We start from the raw sequence: 21,525 nt of genomic DNA, 5'->3' as shown, positions 1-21,525 counted from the left end.
AATGTAATGGAACAAAACTAAAATCTCTTGGATTTTCAGTCATGGAACAAACAGAAGTCTGAATGAGTCCTTAGTTGAAAGGCAAAGCACGCAGGTAAAATATGACAGAATAAAAATGTGTTTCCCAACTGGTGAAAGACAGCCAGAGGAGAGACCATCCATGCTTCACAGGGCACTGTATTGGGGCAGACACTGAGAAGGCCCTGTTGGTTGTTGCCACCAACTGTGCCTTCAACTTACATAGGGCGCAGAGAAGGGTCTCTCCATTTAACCTGAGGATTTGCCCATATGGCGTGCCTGTGTTTTACCAACAACAGGTGTGCAATCCAGAGAAGATGGCCTTAATTTCATTTCGCTTCCATGTTTGTTATACGAACAAATAATTTTTTGCAACAATGCTTCATTTGCCCCCACCCGTGGTTTGATTGGCAAGCTGTTTGTCAGAGGAACAACCCCTCCCCCAAATTCTTAACCCGAAAGGCTTCAGGGGTAAGCCTTTGTCATGACATATGTAATACTAATGGGCCTGGTTGAGAGGGGGCAACTCCAGACAGCTCTCAGATGTCACTCTTCAAAAGGACTCTTGAATGCCGCAACCCTGTGGGCCACTTCTGTGTGCAAACTGATTAAGAAGCAACACGAAAAGTCATTAATTTTAGAAGTGTTTGAGAGCTTAGCGAGAGCTGTCACTTTAAAAGAATCCAAGAGGCACCTTGGGGAAACAAGCAGCACTCGATAAAATCATGTAAAATTAAATGCTTTAAGAAAAATGGTATTTAGTGGAATAAAAAATATATATAATGAATTAAAGTAGCTGTTCAGTTAGCATTTGCGTCATTTTTAAAAGGTCTCTAAATTATGAACTGGGTCAAATTCAGCTACAACTGAAGCTCCCAGGAGTATTAAATTATAAATAGCCAACACAATATATGGAAAAGAAATGGAGTTTGCGGGAAAGCAAGGACACACACACACACACACACACACACACACACACACACACACACACCTCTTAAAAGGCTGGGATACAATATAAAATTGAAAGCCAATCAATTTGTCATGGATTCCATAATAGCTGCTACTATACACACCGCAAAAGCCTACCCCATTTAATCATTCAAACTGTGCCTGTAAAATTAGAATGTGGAGGAGAAGACTTGCAAGTTAGCTGAAACAGGTAATTTTCTATGTACAAGGACTCCCCCACTCCTCACAGCAGAACATTTGACAGAAGGAGTTTATCCCCCTGCCTCATCTGCAGTGTGAATTGTACAGCCCAGGAGAAGTTGCATCACATGGTTCTGCTGCATGTGTAGATAGGTTCTGAGATGCAGCTACATTATTATATTTTATATTTCTAGTTGGTGTCTAGGGTTGATTGATTCACAGTTTATACAGGGCGAATAATCTCACCACAAAGCTATGTGAAGCAGTAGCTTGAGGTGGTAGATTCCAAAGGAAGCACCAATTTCATGCCTCCAGCCCTCATCTCTAGAGAACTCAATCTTAGCTTGTCATTGAAAAAAAATGAGTTCCTGTCCAGAGCAAGAATGGAGAGTTATCATGCACTTACATTTCAGGTACATAAGCAACTATGAAGGCCTCACTGATTTTGCATTGCTTGTTTATTTTATTTGTCATCAAAGCACTGGAGCTCGAATTTCAGGCAAGCAAATTTAGGGGAAAGATCCTAAATATAAGGGTTCAGCAACGGGATGAGATGGCATGGGAATTAGCAGCAGCTGTTGCCAATCAAAGGTTCATGATAAGGGAGGCAGCTCCTTGGGATCAGAAGTTTGTGGCTTCTGACAGGAAGCCCCTGTGGGCCAAAGGAGCTTGACCCATGCAAAGGGGATGATTCCCCCCCCCATTTTATTCTTCCATTTTCTCATTTTACATAAATTTAAACAGAAAAACAATCCTTACATTGTGTTTTCTTCTTCTTCTTCTTTTAAAATGCTTTTTATTGAGTTTTCATAAGCACAAACAAACAAAATAAAGACTCCAATATTCCACAATCATAGTCTACTTATTTTCTAAACGCTCTTTCGCGTGTGGACTTCCCTCCCTCCCTTCAACAGGTTTTTGTGTTATTCTCTTTCCCCGAAGATTCTTAATTACATTCTATACACATCACAAAATTTATTTTAATCCTACTACAGTCTTTAAACTTCTACAGTTATTACTTATATATTCAACAAATTTACTCCACTCCTTTTTGAACTTTGTTTCCTCTTCGTTTCAAATCCTATGTGCTAGTTTTGCTAATTCTACATATTCAACCATTTTTGTCTGCCACTCCATACATTTTCTTCAACTTCCTTCCCTTCCTTTCTGCGATTACTTATTTTATATCTTTTTTACTATTGCATATCCCATTTATAACTAATTATTAACTTCCCATTGTATTTTCTTTTAATTATCTCTTGCTACACCAGTTTATGTCGACCCTGCTAAGAAGGGGGTGATTATAGAGAAGGGAAGGGAATTAGTACAGCCTGTTGCTACAGAACTTCCACCTGTAAAAACAGTGGTGATGGCCACCAACTTAGATGGCATAAGACAAGTCCATGGAATATAAGGCTATCCTACCTCCAGGATCAGAGGCACCATGCCTCTGTTCATATATTGGACAAACAGGCCAAACCTTACGCCAAAGAATAAACGGACATAAATCTGACATCAAGAATCACAAAACAGAGAAACCAGTAGGAGAACACTTCAATCTCCCAGGACATTCTATACAAGATCTCAAAGTAGCTGTTTTACTACAAAGGAATTTCAGAAATAGACTGGAAAGAGAAGCTGCTGAATTACAACTCATTACCAAACTTAAAACAATGGAGAGACCTGGTCTGAACAGAGACATTGGATTCTTATCTCATTATACATGACTAAGCCATTTCTCACCTTCTCACCCCTTGCCTTTTCCTGTAAGACCTATTACAGTCGTTAAGAGTTGTCAACAGGCTCATCTCAGCTATCTGCCAATCTCCGATTCCCACCACCCTTCTGAGTAATACCCCTCCCCACCTTCTCAATATATAGAAGGATCTGGCAACTTCTGTTTCAGTGTATCTGAAGAAGTGTGCATGCACTTGCCTTTTCTTGTAAGACCTATTACAGTCGTTAAGAGTCGTCAACAGGCTCATCTCAGCTATCTGCCAATCTCCGATTCCCACCACCCTTCTGAGTAATACCCCTCCCCACCTTCTCAATATATAGAAGGATCTGGCAACTTCTGTTTCAGTGTATCTGAAGAAGTGTGCATGCACACGAAAGCTTATACCAAGAACTAACTTAGTTGGTCTTTAAGGTGCTACTGTAAGGAATTTTTTTTATTTTGACTATGGCAGACCAACACGGCTACCTATCTGTAATCTGTTCATATAGTTGCAGGAGGGTGCTATTGCATTCATGACCTGCTTGTGGGCTTCGCAGAGGCACCCAGATGGCCTCTGCAAGAACAGGACGCTGAACCAGAGAGGGCTTTAATCTGATCCAGCAGGGCTCTTCTTACTGCACAGCCAAACACGATGTTATTTTTTAATGGGTTATTCTTACCTGGCTGTCAAGGCCAAGCATCATTAGCATTGAAAAGAAGAGGATCGACCAGAGAGGAGACATGGGCAGCTGTGTGACAACCTGCGGGTAGGCAAGGAAAGCCAGTCCTGGACCTGTAGCCACCAAGGACACAATGAATGGTTATAGTTTTATTTTGTGATACGAGTCAGACACAAGTCACAGCAGGGTGAGCATGTTATTGCATCTCTTAAGCGGTTACTGAGTTATGGTAAGTTGTACTTTCCACCAGCATTTCCCCTTCTGTCAAAATGTTCAGTGGTGTGAGATGGAATCGTCGCTTGGAGCAGGGAAATTGGCAACAACATCTGGAAGTAACAGATCAGATACTTGAGTTTAATCTCAATTTGGGCTCTCTTTAAGATTTGGACTGATGGGATTCAATCTTCGATAAACATTTCATGTTGTAAACCAGGGGTCAGCAACCTTTTTCAGCCATGGGCCAGTCCACCGTCCCTCAGACCATGTGGCGGGCCGGACTATATTTTGAGGGGGGAAATGAACAAATTCCTATTCCCCACAAATAACCCAGAGATGCATTTTAAATAAAAGGACACAATCTACTCATGTAAAAACCACGCTGATTCCCGGACCGTCCGCGGGCCGGATTGAGAAGGCGATTGGGCCGTATCCGGTCCATGGGCCTTAGGTTGCCTACCCCTGTTGTAAACTCTTTGATTGCTGCCAATATTATATTAACCAGGTGTCAAGAAAGCTGACAATACCAATTGTGATTCAATGGCTAAGTAGGGTTCTTGTCAAAGTAGATACGCTATCTGACAGTACATAAAGAAAAGATGGCCCTTATTGCATCCGTCTCAGTGCCAGGCAAATGGAGGAGCCCTTTTTTTAATAACATCTTTGTAATTTGCTATGGGATCATTTGGTGAAGGGCAAACTGTAAGTACAGATAATAAATAAATGCAAATGCAGCTGCATTTCATTGAAGAAGTTCATTTTTGCAAGCAAATGATGATAAAAAACTCTTGCAGGGATGTGAATCTTGGAGCACCACCAAGATTGTGCCTGATTAACAGATATAAATATTATACAATGAAGTACCTCTGAACATGTGTATTATGGTGCAAGATGGTCCATGATGGCAAATGGAGCACTGCTTCACCAACCTCAGTCTGCTCTCAACGGACTAGCTGCCTCCATCTCAGTGCCTTCCATCCCATCAGTCCCAATAGGAACCAACAGCCACCACTGATGCCTCATGTGCCTTTCCTTCAGCAAAGAACAACTGCAGCCATTCCCCCACAAAATAGTCCATTTTTTTATAGAAATGCCTGAAGTTTAGTTTCCACAGTGCTGCCAAACTTATGCCCCTTGACTGTACCGGCTCACATTCCCTATTGAAGAGATTGTACCTGAGGATGCCAATTCAGCTATTGACTTCTTGGTGATGTGGGCCATGAAGCCGACGATGGAGAAAATAACAAATCCTGCAAATATGCTTGTTGAAGAATTTATGCCACAAACAATTATGGAGTCTCTGGAGGGGGAGAAGAGAGAGAGAGAAAATATATGTATGTATTTTCTGCATTGCTTTTCAGCCTTAGGGTGGCTTCAGGATTAAAACACAAAAATGCAATAAAAATAATGAGATGAAACCAAGCACAATATAAGTCAAATCGTTAAAACAGCAGCCTGAGGGCATGAGGGCGTGAGGGAAATGGGCCAGTTTACACTGCCACTTCAGCTGGTTAAAATAGATTAAAGGCATGATGGAATAGAAAAATCTGAGGTGCTCCTAAAACATAAAAGAGAGGGAGCCAACCACTTTCAGGAAGAGGTTCTACAATCTAGGTACCTCTAGTAGGAATATCCACTCTAATGTCTTCACCAAATTGTGGAACTGTAGATAATGTTAGCATGCAGGCAGCCATGCACAGGAGGTGGTGGTCTGTTAGATCCCAAACTATGTAGGTCAAAAGCAGAAACTTGAATTTGGCCCAGTAGCATATCAGAATGCAGTGCAGGTTGAGAGAGGACTGGTGAAGAAGGACCTACAAAGCCCAATAAACAGTCTGAGGCCAACCAATCAGAGAGCCCAGCTCAAACTGCTCTGTTCCATCACAACCTCTGAAGTAGACGAGGAGCTAGAAGTATTACGTTTCCTGCCTATGTAGCACAATAAGGCAGCAAAGGTGCAGACAGAGAGGTGATCTCAGCCATGGAACATCAACTTTGGAGTGTCCTTCAATACATCAAGGCATTTTTTCTAATGAAAAAAAAGATGTTGCCTTTTACTGGTCTGGGACAGAGAGGATGGTTTTCATTGTTCTAGGGCATTCTGATTCCAGAAATGCTATCTATCTATCTATCTATCTATCTATCTATCTATCTATCTATCATCTATCTATCTATCTATTTTAGTTCCAGTAATTTTGATCCCACTTTTCTGAGTTTACAAGCCAAGTGACTCTCAGATATAAAAATCATGAATCAATAAAGTCATAAACTGAACAATTATTACAGCAATACTGTCATACATTTTAAAACTTGCTGGAACAACAACAACAACAACAACAACAACAACAACAACAACAACAACAACAACAACAACAACAACAACAAATAATAATAATAATAATAATAATAATAATAATAATAATAATAATAATAGCAGCCACTACTGCAAAGACCCTGTCATGGGACTCACCATTTGAATACCCTGAAAGTTATCTGCCCCAGTACTTTGGAACATGATGAAATATAGAACAAAGGGATGAATGAATAAATGTTCAAAAGCAGAAATTATAACAAAAGAGCATTACACAAAGAAGACAGAGTGAGATGGCAGAACAAATGAGAGCAAAGAGGAAGGCCCAGTTTGGTGTTTATGCAGCAGCTTGATTGCCACCACAAATCGTTTCTTCATGGATGGACTGCCTGAAATTCAGCTTGAGGTTTCTAAGCAAGGCCTGGGTTTCTCGTTAATGGGTTAAGAAGAGAAAACTGGGTTGAAGAGGTTTTCCGTGTGAATGTTTGAGACCTCTTCAGCCTCTCCTGGGAAACATATTACCTATCAATAAGCAGAGGGCAGGCCAAACCCATATCTGAAGGAACATCTGATGCTCAGTGGCCCTGAGAAAGGTTCCTCATAATGGAAAGATTGTGTCAGGGAAAAACTTAAGTGTTTGGGAGTGACTGGCACAGAGAAGACAGGACCAGATAGAAATTGTTATACAACTTTTGCTAATGAACCAAGAATGGTGATAGTGATGGATTTTAAAACACTCACAGATATGGGAATGTTCTCATATAGCAGTCTGCTGCCCGTGTTGGGAAAATTGTGTGCTGCTGAACGATCATCAGTCAGGAAATACAGTCAGGGGGAAATAAACCTTGGTTCAAATCTCACCTCAACCATGAGATGGCTAGGGTGGCCTTGACTAAACTACTTTCTTTTACCCTCACCCTGCCTCATCTGCAATATGGGATTAAAAACAACACCTGGGATTGCAATGAATGAATTCACGTGAAGTGCTTTCCACATCTGCAAATGTGATATTAAACGCTTTTGAAAAAGCATTATTGGAATTATTATTGAACATAAATGTATACATGACAAACCTGTAAACGTTGTTGTGAAATGTGTTATAGCTTCCCAAGGCAATCAGAGACCCCAACCCCAGACCATAGGAAAAAAAGATCTGCGTGGCTGCATCCATCCAGACCTACAAAAGGAAGAAGATGGTTTAAAATCCTATAAGAACATCGTCTAGAAAGGGATTAGATGTACCATTGTCTAGAACCTTGGAGAGTCCCTGCCTGTCAGTGTGTAGATAGTACCATGGTAAAGGTAAAGGTAAAGGTAAAGGGACCCCTGACCATTAGGTCCAGTTGTGGCCGACTCTGGGGTTGCGGCACTCATCTCGCTTTATTGGCCGAGGGAGCCGGCGTACGGCTTCCAGGTCATGTGGCCAGCATGATTAAGCCGCTTCTGGTGAACCAGAGCAGCGCACAGAAACACCGTTTTACCTTCCCGCTGCAGCGGTACCTATTTATCTACTTGCACTTTGACGTGCTTTCGAACTGCTAGGTTGGCAGGAGCTGGGACTGAGCAACGGGAGCTCACCCCATCACGGGGATTCGAACCGCCGACCTTCTGATTGGCAAGTCCTAGGCTCTGTGGTTTAACCCACAGCACCACCCGCGTCCCAATGGTAGGGAACATCTACTGAAGCTGTACGTTGGGAAACAGACAAAATAAATTACTCATTCACAAAGCATGGAGTTAGACTATGCAACTGGCTCCCATGGGATGGCCACCAACTTGGAGCACTGGAACAATTTCATGGAGGAGAAGCTACTAGCCTGGATGACTATATTCCACCTCCACAGTTGAAGGCAAAATGCTTCTAAATACCAGTTTCTGGAAACTGCAGAAAGCGACAATGATCTTGTGTTTCGTTCCTGCTTGTGGGTTTCCCATAGGCATCTGGTTGGGCCACTGTGAAAACAGGATGCTGAATCCAGCAAGCTCATCTCATGTTCTTAGGCAGAGCAATGGTTTAACACTTGGGTGGGAGATTTCCATAGTGTTATGTACCTGATATTTTTAATAGGAGATGCCAGCAGGGCAGGGATTGGTCCTTAGACCTTCTTCACGAGAAGCACATGTTCTACCAGTGCACTGTGTTCCTTCCCACATAAGAAGAGCTCTGTGGGACTGGCCCAAAGATCTACATTTTGTTTCCGACAGGAGCTAAATGGAAGCCTCTGGTGAGCTCTCAAGCAGGGTATGAAGGCAACCACTGTCCCTTGTTAATGGCTTGTCTGTTTTGTGATGTTGGGGTGGAGCAGCTGGCCTGCGGCAACATCTTCAGCATTCTCCACATGACAGATATCAAGCAAGAAGTGGCCCTGCGTCGTGATGCACCAGGGCATTTATAAGACGTTCTTTGGGAAGCATTGATCTAAATGATTCAATTCCTATTTCCATTTTAGATTCTAGGAACTTGCCGGGAGAACAGGCTGTTTATTGTCTGCAATGGTAATTAGTTCCCCTGTCGCACGGATCAGATGAAAATACAAACCTCGGACTTGGAGAGTTTGCTGAAATCGGGCGTGATGTAAAAGAGGATTCCCTCCTTGGCTCCTGGCAAGGTGACTCCACGAAAGAACAGGATAAAGAGCATGAAGTAAGGGTACGTGGCGGAGAAGTAGACAACCTACAGGCAAGAAGAACAGAGAGAAAGGTTTTGGAAGCTGCTGTTAAATGTTAAAATTGAATCTAGTTTACCCGCAGCACACTCCAAAAAGGTATCTCAAAATTAGGATGGGGGAAGAAATATGCAGACGTCAGATTCTAAAGCAGATTCAGTTGTTAGTAATTATGGGATGCAAACTGCCTGCTAACATACAGTGGCAGTTGAATATTTGACAGTATTCAATATTCAGTGTTCAGCATGTGATAATACCTAACAGCTGACCTGCAGTAACAATAAGTATTTGACAACATCTGATAGATAGCAATATTTGAATTTTTTGAGAGAGCAAATTTACAGCGGCAGTCAATATTTGGTAACATCTGGCAGGTAGATGTTGGTATGTGGCAGTTTCTGGCAACAGACATGCAACGTCAGCTAGCATCAGGAAGCAAATTTCCAACAGAAGGAATTGTTGTTGTTTGCTTGCTGGTTTGCATGTTTCTAAATTTTGAATGTTGTATTTTGCGTTCAAATTTCATCACCAAAACATAACTTAAAATTTTCCAGGTTTCAAAATGGTTGTGAAACTCCTTTTCACATCCATTTACAACATGCCAAGCAGTCATTAAATCAAGCCACAGATCTCTTGGGTTCAAAAAGTGACTCATGCTAAGAACTCAGAACTAGAACCCAACAACCCCTGGACAGTAGTAGATAGGTAGCCGTGTTGGTCTGCCATAGTCAAAATAAAAAAATTCCTTCCAGTAGCACCTTAAAGACCAACTAAGTTAGTTCTTGGTATGAGCTTTCGTGTGCATGCACACGAAAGCTCATACCAAGAACTAACTTAGTTGGTCTTTAAGGTGCTACTGGAAGGAATTTTTTTATTTTAACCCCTGGACAGCCACACGTGCCCCATTTCTGCCTTAGCAATTTTAAAAGGTTAAATTTAGTTTTAAAACTACTCAGCTTGTTCAGTTTAGGGGAGTGGGAAATGTTCCAACAAGAAACCCGTGCTCACGTTTGCTATTGTATTGTGTGTTTAACTTGATTCTATCCAGTTTTTAAGGTAACTTTATCACAGTATAAATGCAATAATGACAATTAAAAAATGCAAACTGCTTAGAGATTTTTTATTACATTAGGCAATATATATATATTATATATATATATAAGTAATCATTTTTAAAGCTGGGGCGGTGGCTGGGGAGGGTTAAGGTCAAAACTTGATTGCACTAACACCTATTTAAGGTAGAAACCTTCATTATAGGCACTCAGGCAAAATAAAAAAAATGAAAAAACCCTGGAGGACATTTCAGTTTCAAGATAAACAAATGAAAGCAGCAATCAAAGGTAGTATTGGATAACACAATGAGCATGAAGTACCTTTCCGGTCCACTCAACACCTTTCCATATGGAGAAATAGACCAGAACCCAGGCCAACGCCAGAGTGCCAGCCAAAGGCCAGCGGATATTACCCGGTTCCCCCAGGCCTCCGGAGATCTGGTGCATATTTCTCCTGCAAGAAAACAGGGAGAAAATAAGAACAACTGAGATCCAGAGAGACTGAATGACTAGATTCTCCAGGGGCTGAGAGTCATTTGCAATGGTGACTGATGTCCATTGGGGCTGGTGGGTAGGGCAGCTAATGGTAAATGAAGCCGGCTGTGGGTAGAGTCAGGGGCAACAGCAGGCTGAGCTAACCCAAGACAAACTGGCATGCTTTCTTTTTAAGGGGAGAGGGAAAACAATTCAGTGGGTCTAGTTTCACATGTACCCGACTGTCAGATGGGATGCCAAGAGGTATGAAGGGGAGAACATGAACACTTGGACACTGTCTGGGCAAAATTGACAGCAGCCTTTAGGATTCATTTAGGAGTCCAGTGAAAGATCCCCCCCCCCTGGTCCAGAAGAGAGCAAGGGGAGCACAGAAAGACAGCCTCTCAGTCCCAGACAATGTTGGATGCTGCTGCTGAACTTAGTTCCATTTCAATCCAGTTTCAGGTCTGGTTTGGAGACTTGGTTTGGAGAAGCCAGTCTAGGGAAGGGGTGCTGGTTCTCTTTTGCCCTTCACTTAGCCAGTCAAATAAAAGAAAAAATCAAAGATGGAACTTCATGCTATACAGGCAGTGCAATGGAGCAGATGCCCAAGAGGACTCTGCCCTGAGCTTGTCCATTGTGGTGGTATGTTGGCAGGAAGCTTGCTGGTCCCCATCAACCCAAAGTGAGGGGAGGGGTAAAACTGTGAGATCCATCCCACCTGCACTTGCTGGCCAGGGATGAGGAGCAAGACCATGCCTTGCTCCTGGTGGGGGTTCCATCCTGCTCAGGCAGAGGTTAGCTCAGGACAACACCAAACCTTCTCCAAAGCAGAGGTTGGGGAGGGGAAGGAGAACACCAACCAAATATTAAGAATAACAACAAGAATGTCTATATTCAGCATTTCGATGCTCTCCTCCTTTTTCGCAACACAAATACTGTGTTTAAATATGAGTGATGTAAGGGCAGGTGCTGTAACCTTCCTACACTTTGACTTCACCCCTGAAGATGGACTCTCCCATTGTCTCCCAAGACAGACAGATGCCAACAACAACAACAACATAAGGGTACTTCTACAGAAGGTGAATGAGAAAGTCCCACCACCCTTTTCATCCCTCCCTCCTTCCTTCTCACCCCAGCCCCTGCACTGACGAGATGACCCCAATGATGGCAAAACCTGACTTAGGCTGGGGACGTACTCCCAGAACTCCGTCACAGCGCTGGTCAGGTTGGTGGTGTCATTGAGGGAGTAGTTGGAAAAGCATTGGTCTGTGTTCCAGGCATTTCCACAGCTCTGCCATGGCAGGTCCTGAGTGGGGAAAGGTCAGCAGAGAGGGTGACTGTCAGCTTCATCTGTTGAATTTCTGCCTGTGGTGCAGCTGTCAAGTGCACAGGAGGCTTGAGGTTGTCAAAGGGTGGGCAACCCAATTTCCTGCCACTTGTGCCAGCAAAATGGTTCTGGAGAAGGTGGCAGGTGGGCAAACAGAGGCGCAAGAGATTCTCCCGTAATATAAGCTATTGTACCATTGTAAAACTGTCACTACCCATTCTGGGCTCAGGAGAGGGCAAAGTCCCGATCTAAAGTTCTGTTTTGGAAATCCTCCAAAGCCCCGACAATGTAATCTGTACAAATGACTAGGCGGCATTTAAGTGACAAGAGCAGAAGTTGCAGGTGTCTGGTTTGCTCTGGGGACTATCGACATATGGCTCCGAAGTGGCTCAACAATACAAATATTTTGGCAAGATGTTTCACCGGTGTTTGTGGAACACAGTCAAACAAAAGCCCTAAAGTGGACAGAAGCCCAAGATACACACATAGCCTCTTAGCAGCTGTGTGTCTAAATAAAGTGGAATCCCAGGGCGCAATAAGCACAGATGCTTTGTATGTCTATTGATTGCTTGGAGAGTCATCTTTCAATGGAGCCTTTTACGTTGATCAGAATGGCTTCACTGCCTTGAAATGCGTTGTGGAGAAAGAACCCAACAAACTCTGGTCATCACCGCCCCTGAAATACTTCAGAAATAAGGCACTAGAAGTCAATATGGTTACTGTTTTGCTCTTTCCTGTTTTCTATATGTGCCATATATTTAACTCAATGTACACTACCACTAAGTCTTTTGTTCTTAACAGGTCTGTGACTGCATTACAGTGGTACCTCTGGTTACATACTTAATCCGTTCTGGAGGTCCATTCTTAACCTGAAACTGTTCTTAACCTGAAGCACCACTTTAGCTAATGGGGCCTCCTGCTGCCGCCGTGCCTCAGGAGCACGAATTCTGTTCTCATCCTGAAGCAAAGTTCTGAGTTAGTGGAGTCTGTAACCTGAAGCGTATGTAACCTGAAGTGTATTTAACTCGAGGTACCACTGTATAACATTTGCTCTAGCAATTCCTTGTTCCAAACCAGAGAATGATAGCATGGTGAGTGGGGTGGTGGTGGTGGCCATACTCCCAGTATTCCCATCCACTTCACTCCTACCTTCTTGCACTGAGCCAAGAAGCCTCTCCGTGACCAAGAACCCCACATTACCAGGGTTCCAGATCAAGCCTCACTGTCTGCCCCATTCCACACCTCACCCATTCTCTCCAAGCAATGCCCTTCACTGCCCCAGCTTCCCACGCACCCCTTGAGTGTTTTTGCCCATCTGGAATGCATCCTTCAACTCTAATAAGGTCCCTTATAATGCCTGGGAGGAGGATAGAGAGTGATGCATGACTGGAATAACTAGTGTACTGTGCAAAGGTGGAATTTGCATACATTGCTCCATCCATGTGCTTCACCAAAGAGAGGATGGCAGAAACTCACCACAGTGAAAGAGTTGAAGAGATAATACAGTGCCCAGGAAATAATGACAATGTAATAGATATTCAGCCAGAACGAGAGAACCACTGCAGCTAGCCCCACTCCTAAGAGACAAGAAATATAGTATATTGAGAAGCCGTCGTGTCAAAGCTGACATGGGCAAGGTGTAGGGGTGGGCAAATCTGTCAGTTCTGATTTATTTTAGTTTCTATTTTTCCTAGGCTCAAGTTCAGTTCTACATTTCTACATCAAGTTGTGATATTTTTTAAAAAAATGTTTTCATGAAAATTTGTCAGCGAATCCCCCCCTAACACATCCATTTTTTGACAAAGCAGTTTCTCCTAATATAATGTGTGTTGACATTATTTTCACTAATGTATGCATTTTCACACACACCTTACCCCAGTATTTGGATTTTTGTACAAATTATTCGGCTAGAGAACTGCATTGCAAAATTCAGAGTAGTGCAAATTTCAAAGGATGGCTGCGTTTTGATTCACATATTGTGCTGGAAAGTGTAAATTATGTAGGTTTGCCTTTAAATGTGAACTGAGTTAAATTTCTCTTCTCCCCCCCCCCTTGTAGAGTAGTAGTGAAGAGAGCAGTGGATGGCAGTGACCTGGAAGACTTGACACTGCATTGTTGAAATGTTTCAGTTCAGGATTTTTTGTCAAAGCATAGGTAAAGGTAAAGGGACCCCTGACCATTAGGTCCAGTCGTGGCCGACTCTGGGGTTGCAGCGCTCATCTCGCTTTACTGGCCGAGGGAGCTGGCGTACAGCTTCCAGGTCATGTGCCAGCATGACTAAGCCACTTCTAGTGAACCAGAGCAGTGCACGGAAACGCCGTTTACCTTCCCTGCTGGAGCAGTACCTATTTATCTACTTGCACTTTGATGTGCTTTTGAACTGCTAGGTTGGCAGGAGCTGGGACCGAGCAATGGGAGCTCCCTATTGAGTTCTATGAGAGCAACATCAAGTCTAGGGAAGAGGAAGGTGACAGCCAGCGTTGCCAACCCCTGGACTGGTCATCTTTGGACTGGTCATGGGTAAGAAGGCAGGCAGGCAGGCAGGTAGGCAGGGGCTGGCTGAGTTGCAGACTGAGGTTGGTGGATCAGTGCCCTATTTGTCCTGATGCCCATGTCTCTACTGACCAAATTCTATTCTTTCAGCCAGAGCCAATATATACAGTGGCTTTCAGGGTCTTAAAGTCTCCAGCCTCATAGGGATGCAACAAGCTGTTTGCAGTGCCCCTCGCCCAATGCTCACATCTACTGCAACTCTATGGGGAAGGGCTGTGGCTCAGTGTATGGGAACTGCTTTGCATGCAGAATGTCCTGGGTTAAATCACCATCATTTTCAGGTGGGTAATCTCACCTTAGCTAGATGGGCTGATTGCCTGACAAAGCAGTTTCTGATATTCCTGTGGCCTATTTATTTTGCATCAATGTCATGAGCTCACCGTACCTTTAAACATGGGCGCAAGTTTCCATACTCCAAGTCCACCGACGGAGGTGTATTGCCCAAGAGCTGTCTCCAGCAGGAAAAGCGGAATCCCAGCAAACACCAGTGTCAGAAAATAGGGAATCAGGAAGGCACCTTGAAGGAAAAAGTGGAAAACATCTCACTGCATCTGCTTTGTTATGGCTGGTAAACCGTGTGTGCATCAAGACCTGCAAAAAAACCTTGGCAGAGATATATATATTTCCCGTTGTTAATAAGTGCTTCATTCCCTTCGGGGTAATCTGTCAGTGGTGGTCACAGCCAGAGCTAAAAATGAGTAGGGCTACAGGTTTCCCCATCTTTAGTTTATAATCTCAGGGCGGACTATTATCAGTAGAAGCTGGTGCCCATAAGGGCTAGGAGGGTGGAAGGCAGGGAGGACAACAGTAGGTGGAGCCAGAGCCCAAGAAAGACTAAGCCAACTAATTTTGTCCCCACCATCCTCCCTTCTGAGTTCTACAAGGGCAACATGGAAATTAGAGGAGGAAACTAGCACACAGTACAACCCTCTGGACTAGTTGTAAGTAAGAAGGCAGGCAGGTTGGGGGTGGGTGGGACAGTGCCCCATTTGCCCCCCCCCAATGAACTAACCTACACTGACTGTTAAAGGTAAAGGTAAAGGGACCCCTGACCATTAGGTCCAGGCACAGATGACTCTGGGGTTGCGGCGCTCATTTTGCTTTATTGGCCGAGGGAGCCAGTGTACAGCTTCCGGGTCATGTGGCCAGCATGACTAAGCCACTGCTGGCGAACCAGAGCAGCGCACGGAAACACCTTTTACCTTCCCACCAGCGTGGTGCCTATTTATCTACTTGTACTTTGACGTGCTTTCGAACTGCTAGGTTGGCAGGAGCTGAGACCTAGCAACGGGAGCTCACCCCGTCATGGGGATTCGAACCGACGACCTTCTGATCAGCAAGCCCTAGGCTCTGTGGTTTAACCTACAGTGCCACCCGTGTCCCTTTTCCACTGAATGTTAGTTGTTCTTATATATATTGGCACGATCATTGGCCAGTATGATAACATCTTATTTTGCTTAATTGCTTACAAGTTCTCTAACAATTTGCTTCCTCGCTAGAGCCTTTTACCCCACAGCTGAAACTTGCCTTTCCCTCCTCTATCAGCTGGAAGCAGAATGAAAGGTGTAGCTCTGTTCTGGCACCAGCCACAAACATGGACAAGCTCTTGCTGTGATTTTGATCCAAAATGAAGTCTCATTAAACAAAGATACCTTCCAATAGTAATTAAAAGTTTTCTGCTTCCTGTTGAGTGTGGCAGTGGGATTATTTGCAAATAACCCATTAATTGCCCCTTCAATAGCTTTTCTGAATTTCGCCTTTATGTCACCTCCTGTTCCCTAGAAGGTGGTTTGGTTGCTTAATTCCTCTCTTTTTCTTTTTCTTTTAGTGAAACAGCTCTATTTTGCTATATTAAAAAGGGAGGAAGGAGGAGAATGAGAGGAGACATAAATTGACATTAAGGGACGGTAAAAGGTGAAAAATCCATAAGTATTATTCACATTTTCTGATTTCTCCCTTCTATATCCACCTCTCTCTGTTCATTTCAACTATATGGTGCTCTCTTAACTTAATATTTCAGGCATTTAAACAGTATAAAATCATTTTATCTTTGGTTTAAGAAAATATTTGTTGTCCAGTGATGACCAAAGGATTATTCTTATGTATATATAACCTTCCCTAAATCTATAAGTATACACAAGAGATCATCATCATCATTAAAATTGACTCCATCCCCTGACTTTGATATTAATAAGAATGCTATAAAATCTTCACTATCTGTTAGTTGACAGAGTCAGTTCATAGCTGTAAAGTGTTTAACAGGGCTGTAAATGTAATAAAATCCTCCTGCAAGACAAATACTCTGTTATTAACTGCAGTCCCTGAGTGCTTCCTCCAAAATTCACTCCTGCTACTTCCCACCCCTTTCAGTTTTTCTTATTAACTTTACTGCAGTGGGTGGGACAGAGACATCCCAGGAAGCTTATGGAAACTTCTCCGGTTTTTGCTTCTTCTCCTTCGAAAAAGGAAAGTAGATAAATGTCTAACAGGTATTATTAACTTAGGTCACTTCCAAATGACCTCTTTGTGGAGTATTCATCCTGTTTTATTTGCGGTCAGGTTAGATGATGTTGCACCAAGCAAGTGTTCTCTTTCACTTTCCAGGGCATTTCTCCAGGGGGGAGATTTCCGAGGGAAGCGCGTTCCTTGCACAAAAGCTCAAAATCAGCTCCCATTATGCCACTTGAATTTGCCAGTATATGATTGGTTGCCCTCCTGAAAATGTGACAGTCTTGAATTGCCCTTCGTTTATAATTTACATCTTGATGGAAGGCTTTGTATGCCTGGAAATTCCTTCTGATTTGATTCTTTTTTTATTATCTTACCCTATTTGGCTAGAAATGGAGGGCTCTGTGTGCCTAGCATAACAAAGATTCCAGTATGAAACTGGCCTTTGGAAGCGCCGAGGTAAGAAATTAGATCTGCAGCCGTTAATGCAAATGGTAACACAAATAATGATTCCTAATTAATACAGCAATGACTGCCAGTCTGGTTCTACTTATTGAGAAGAATATAAAAAAGGCAGACGAGGGGGGGGGGGTTGCAACATTGTCTTTCCATTTCCATAGCACTATTTGCAAGTTGTGAACAAAGCTATCCAGACTCTCAGGAAGTTCACATTGTTTGCAAAAATGTGGCCATGTCCACCTTTTGAAATCTCAATCTTTTCTGTTAACTGGAAGTTCAACTGGTCTGTTTTTGCACAACAGCCTTTATTCCCACTTAAAGATCCTACTTTCAGCCTTGTACCTGGATTTTCTACTCAGATTGCTTTGGTAAAAAGAAATCTAGAGGGGAAAATTATAGTAAAACAGAGGATGTAGTAGATAAGAGTGTTGGAGCTGGAACAGAAAGAACTGGATCCAAATTGCTGCCCCTCTCTCTGGAAAGCCTAAGGGAGGCACCATAGTATTTGAACACAGAAGCAGGTCCCAACTGAAAAGATCAGATAGCAGGAGATAGAGGCCTCTGCCTGAGACCTTGGAGAGTCTCTGCCAGTCAGAGTATGCAGTACTAGACTAGCTGAACAAATTAGCCTCACCTGACTTAAGGAAGCTTCCTATGTTCCTATCACAGGGTAGTTCCGTTTATACAAGATGCATCAGTTTCGCTGCTGATTTTTTGCTTTCACACAGCCATTAAAACCCACCAAAGAAGCAAAACGGCCATCTTTCAATGGCAGCCGTCTACATAGATTCAACATAGTTCTTCTGTTGGAATGCTTCTCTTGGACTTGATAATTTTATGCATTTTAAAGTTTTTTAAAATATTTTTGTAAGTACCTTATGAATTTTGTCAAGTAAGCAAGATAAACACTTCTCAGAAATCATAATTCCAGCCAGAGAAGCTGTGTAGCTTCCTTATAGAAACTCTAAATCACACTCACAGCACATTGCTCAGATTTACGGCAAATCCCTCTCCATACTTGCGCATTAGCTTGTGGTAGATAAAACACTTTAAAGCCAATTTGATCAACTGCTTCAGACATGACAAGAAAACTCATGACTGCTGCAGTGTTTTCTTCTGCGCAATCACAAAAGGGAAGGGAAAGGGATGCCCTCTAGGTCGGGAATGGCTCTAGGCTGGCTAGTTATGCCATCAACCAGAAAGAAGAAATTCATCACCAGAAGAAGACAAAGCAAGGTGCTGAATTGAATATGTTAACTTTGCATGTGTAGATGCAAATTCATAAATACTCACTAGAGCTTGAATTGAAGCACAAAACATTTGCCATAGTAGTGAAGAAGGTGAGCAGGTGACCTGTGTGCTTGCTCAGTCTGCTGTCTAGCTGCTAACTGTTGATGGGCAACCTCAAGGCCCTGTCTCCTCTTCCTTTTGATGGTTCTTTAAAATGGACCATCATATAGAGGACACCTTCAAGCAGAGGGCTGTCCTCTGTAAAGTAGGACACATGGCCACTGAATGCTGGCAACCCTAATTGGAACTGATTTAGTAACAGATGGAGAGGCAATGATATAATTAAAGTAAGTAGGCAAATTACATTAAGAAAAATTAGGAGCAATAGAGCCTGGAACTGAGGAGACGGGTTCTTTTTCTTCAAGAGCAGCCACAGATCCTTGCTTGAGATTTTCAGTCAGGATGGCTTGATTGCACTTTGGAAGTCTTTTGTGCCCCTTTAAGACTGCAAGCCCCTGCACACCTCTTTGGAGGAAGATCTCGTCAGTGAGAGAGACTCACTTCTGAGTAAACATATCTAGGCAAGGCCGGCTCAATCATGAAGCAAGGTGAGGCGACTGCCTCAGGCAGCAGAATGCACAGGGGCAGCAGATCCATCCTCTAAGGTAGCGGTTCTCAACCTGTGGGTCCCCAGATGTTGTTGGACTACAACTCCCATCATCCCTAGCTAGCAAGGCCAGAGCTCAAGGGTGATGGGAGTTGTATTCCAACAACATCTGGGAACCCACAGGTTGATAACCACTGCTCGAAGGAATGCATTACTTGCTGCTGCCACTGCTGTGGTGGCAGCGACAGCTGCAGTGCGCTCCTTGGAGGCAAGATCTTCCATCTCCTCAGCAGCAAGAGCTGTCCCTACAGCAGCCTCTCAGTGAATAGGAGGTGTTGCTGGTTCCCTCCTAAGGAAGAAATGAGAGGGGTTGCCCTTTGGGGTCTCCTCTGCACCTACCTGGCATGATTCAGAGTGCTCACACCTCCACAGTGGCCTTTGATTGCCACTTCAGCTGTTGGGTAAGTTTGATTTGATTCCCCACCTTGTTCCCAACATAGATCTTTATTCCGCACCTGTTCCTAATGCAGATCTTCACTCACCTCTTCTTCCGTGGCTGGAATAGGGAGGCATTTTGTGGTTCGCCTCAGGCGCCAACATGTCTTGGGCCAGCCCTGCATCTAGGATTGGTCTGTAAACATTCTGAAACTCTGAGAGAGCGTGAGGCCTAGGAACATAGGGAGTGGCTTATCATCTCCACCTTCTATCAACCGTCAAGTGAAAATATATAATTGAATAATAAATTTGAATAGCATTTATATCCTGAAATGTGGGGTAAACAAATGAGTAAACAAAGTCTTGATCAGGTCAATCTCACCTCCTCCATTCTTGCCACAGAGATATGGGAAACGCCAAACATTCCCTAAGCCAATGGCATATCCTATGCAGGAGAGCAGGAAGTCGAATTTGCCTTTCCAAGATCCTCTGTCCGGGACCTCCTTTTTCTTCTTGCTGGCGTATTTGCTTTCTGAGTCAATGGGCTCCTCCGACTCCTCTAGGGCAGCTTCCTTCATCTCAGAAGGCGAGTTCAGCTCCACGGACGTGGTGTCAATCTTTCCCATTTCTGCTTACATTTACGTCATGGAGGAAGGGGAGGGGAGACCCTCAGAAGATCAAGACGGTTGGATCACAGTGGGCAAATTCCTCAGTGGTACCTGAAAAGTGTAAGAGAAGTTATCTTTGGCAGCCAGTCAGCAAGAGGGTTAGACTTCTTGAGGCACGTTGTACGTAAAAGACAAAGTGTTTTAAACAATTGCCGGGCTTTGAATTGCATGCAAGTGTGTGTGTGTGTGTGTGTGTGTGAATACCAGCTACTGGGAATTGCAGAAGGGGGAGCGTGCTCTTGTACACGGCCGTAGTTAGTTGCTCCGGCACCCGAAGTGGTGGGGGCAGGGCGAGCTGCGCACAAGGGCGCCATGGTAATCTGCACAGGGAGGCACTGTGGCAAGCTGCCCATGGAGTCCACCTGGTGGATGCAAGCCCAAACACTGCCATTTCAGGCAGCGCAGGGCCCTGAGCCACTGCGTCACTCCCAGGAGAGATGCATGGCTCAGGTGCGCTCCAGGCCAGGCCACCACCACCCCCTACGGTGTGCCATTTTGTCACTCCCTCAGAGATGACACCTGAGGCAGACCGCATCTCCTGCACCCCCTTCTTACGCCCCTGCTCTTGTGCCTGGTTTCCCACTTAAGCCAATATTGGGGGGGGGGGTGTTGCAGAATGTCAAAGCAATTCCGCAATGGATTGCACATAAGGAAGGCTCCCCCCCAAGGTGACCCTGTTGCTGAGGTTTAGGGAATAATATGACTGTCAAAGGGGCAAGATTATTTCTAACATACACATACCTTCCACTAAAGGTAGCCTAGGGCCATTGGGTGAACACATTGCTACATTTAAGGAAACTCTTGTTTTTTACTATTATTATTTTCACTTACAGAATTTTGCTATGGCATACTAGAGAAGCACCATATTAGCTGAAAGAACCCAACTTGCTTAAGAACACCCAAGGAAATCACAGTCAAAAATCTCCTCCCCCAAAAATGCCCTGCGTCACATATGATTTATAGCAGGACCTCTAGGCCTGCAGCCCTGAAACCATTTACCAAGCCAGTAAATTTCATTTAAATCTACGCCCAAGGTAATGACTCAGTAAATCTTCCAATATGTTTCTCCCCTGGCTGCCTGACTGGGTTGGAATAAGATTGCCATTTATTGGGGTTAGATGAAGACAACCTGATGAATGGTCAAACGCTGTGCTGCCAGCCGGGCTGAGCAAGAAGAGCTAGTAATAGCCCATCATGTCTCAGAAATACCTTCCTCTCTACCTCTAGTGACAAATACTTTCTCAAAACCTTTCTCTTATTAACTGAGAGCAGCTCACCTATCCAAACTGGGTCAAGAGTAGGGATGTAAGAAGGCATCGTTTTCTGTTCTGCCCTCTAGTCATTCCATGCAGCTCTGTTTCCATTCTGCTGCAGTTGGTCTTCCACCCAAAACGACGCTATCCATCACACTGCCTTCCTTATTGTGAAATTCCATAACGTATGCAATTAACTGTGCAAGTTACATTAACGTTATGTTATCCCACCCCCTTAATTTCATTTTTCAATAGGTTT

At 43.7% G+C, this 21,525-nt stretch overlaps 1 protein-coding gene across 1 annotated transcript in view; it reads right to left on the bottom strand.

Annotated features, from left to right (window-relative positions):
- LOC308595642 (sodium- and chloride-dependent GABA transporter 1-like) overlaps positions 1-20,026 on the bottom strand; it is a 37,277-nt gene extending 17,251 nt beyond the window's left edge. Inside the window, exons 1-9 of the mRNA XM_081210173.1 lie at positions 19,728-20,026; positions 14,552-14,683; positions 13,090-13,190; positions 11,483-11,592; positions 10,131-10,263; positions 8,631-8,765; positions 7,165-7,268; positions 4,956-5,080; positions 3,565-3,677 (exon numbers count right to left, since the gene is read on the bottom strand). Of these exons, the coding sequence (XP_081066299.1) occupies positions 3,565-3,677; positions 4,956-5,080; positions 7,165-7,268; positions 8,631-8,765; positions 10,131-10,263; positions 11,483-11,592; positions 13,090-13,190; positions 14,552-14,683; positions 19,728-19,971 (1,197 nt within the window). The 5' untranslated portion in view covers positions 19,972-20,026. The remainder of the gene's footprint in view (positions 1-3,564; positions 3,678-4,955; positions 5,081-7,164; positions 7,269-8,630; positions 8,766-10,130; positions 10,264-11,482; positions 11,593-13,089; positions 13,191-14,551; positions 14,684-19,727) is intronic.
- Positions 20,027-21,525: the final 1,499 nt, after the last annotated feature.

The sequence above is a fragment of the Podarcis bocagei genome (genome assembly GCF_964188305.1).
Source record: "Podarcis bocagei genome assembly, chromosome: 10".
Classification (NCBI taxonomy): domain Eukaryota; kingdom Metazoa; phylum Chordata; class Lepidosauria; order Squamata; family Lacertidae; genus Podarcis; species Podarcis bocagei.
This window is presented reverse-complemented; position numbering and strand designations above follow the sequence as displayed.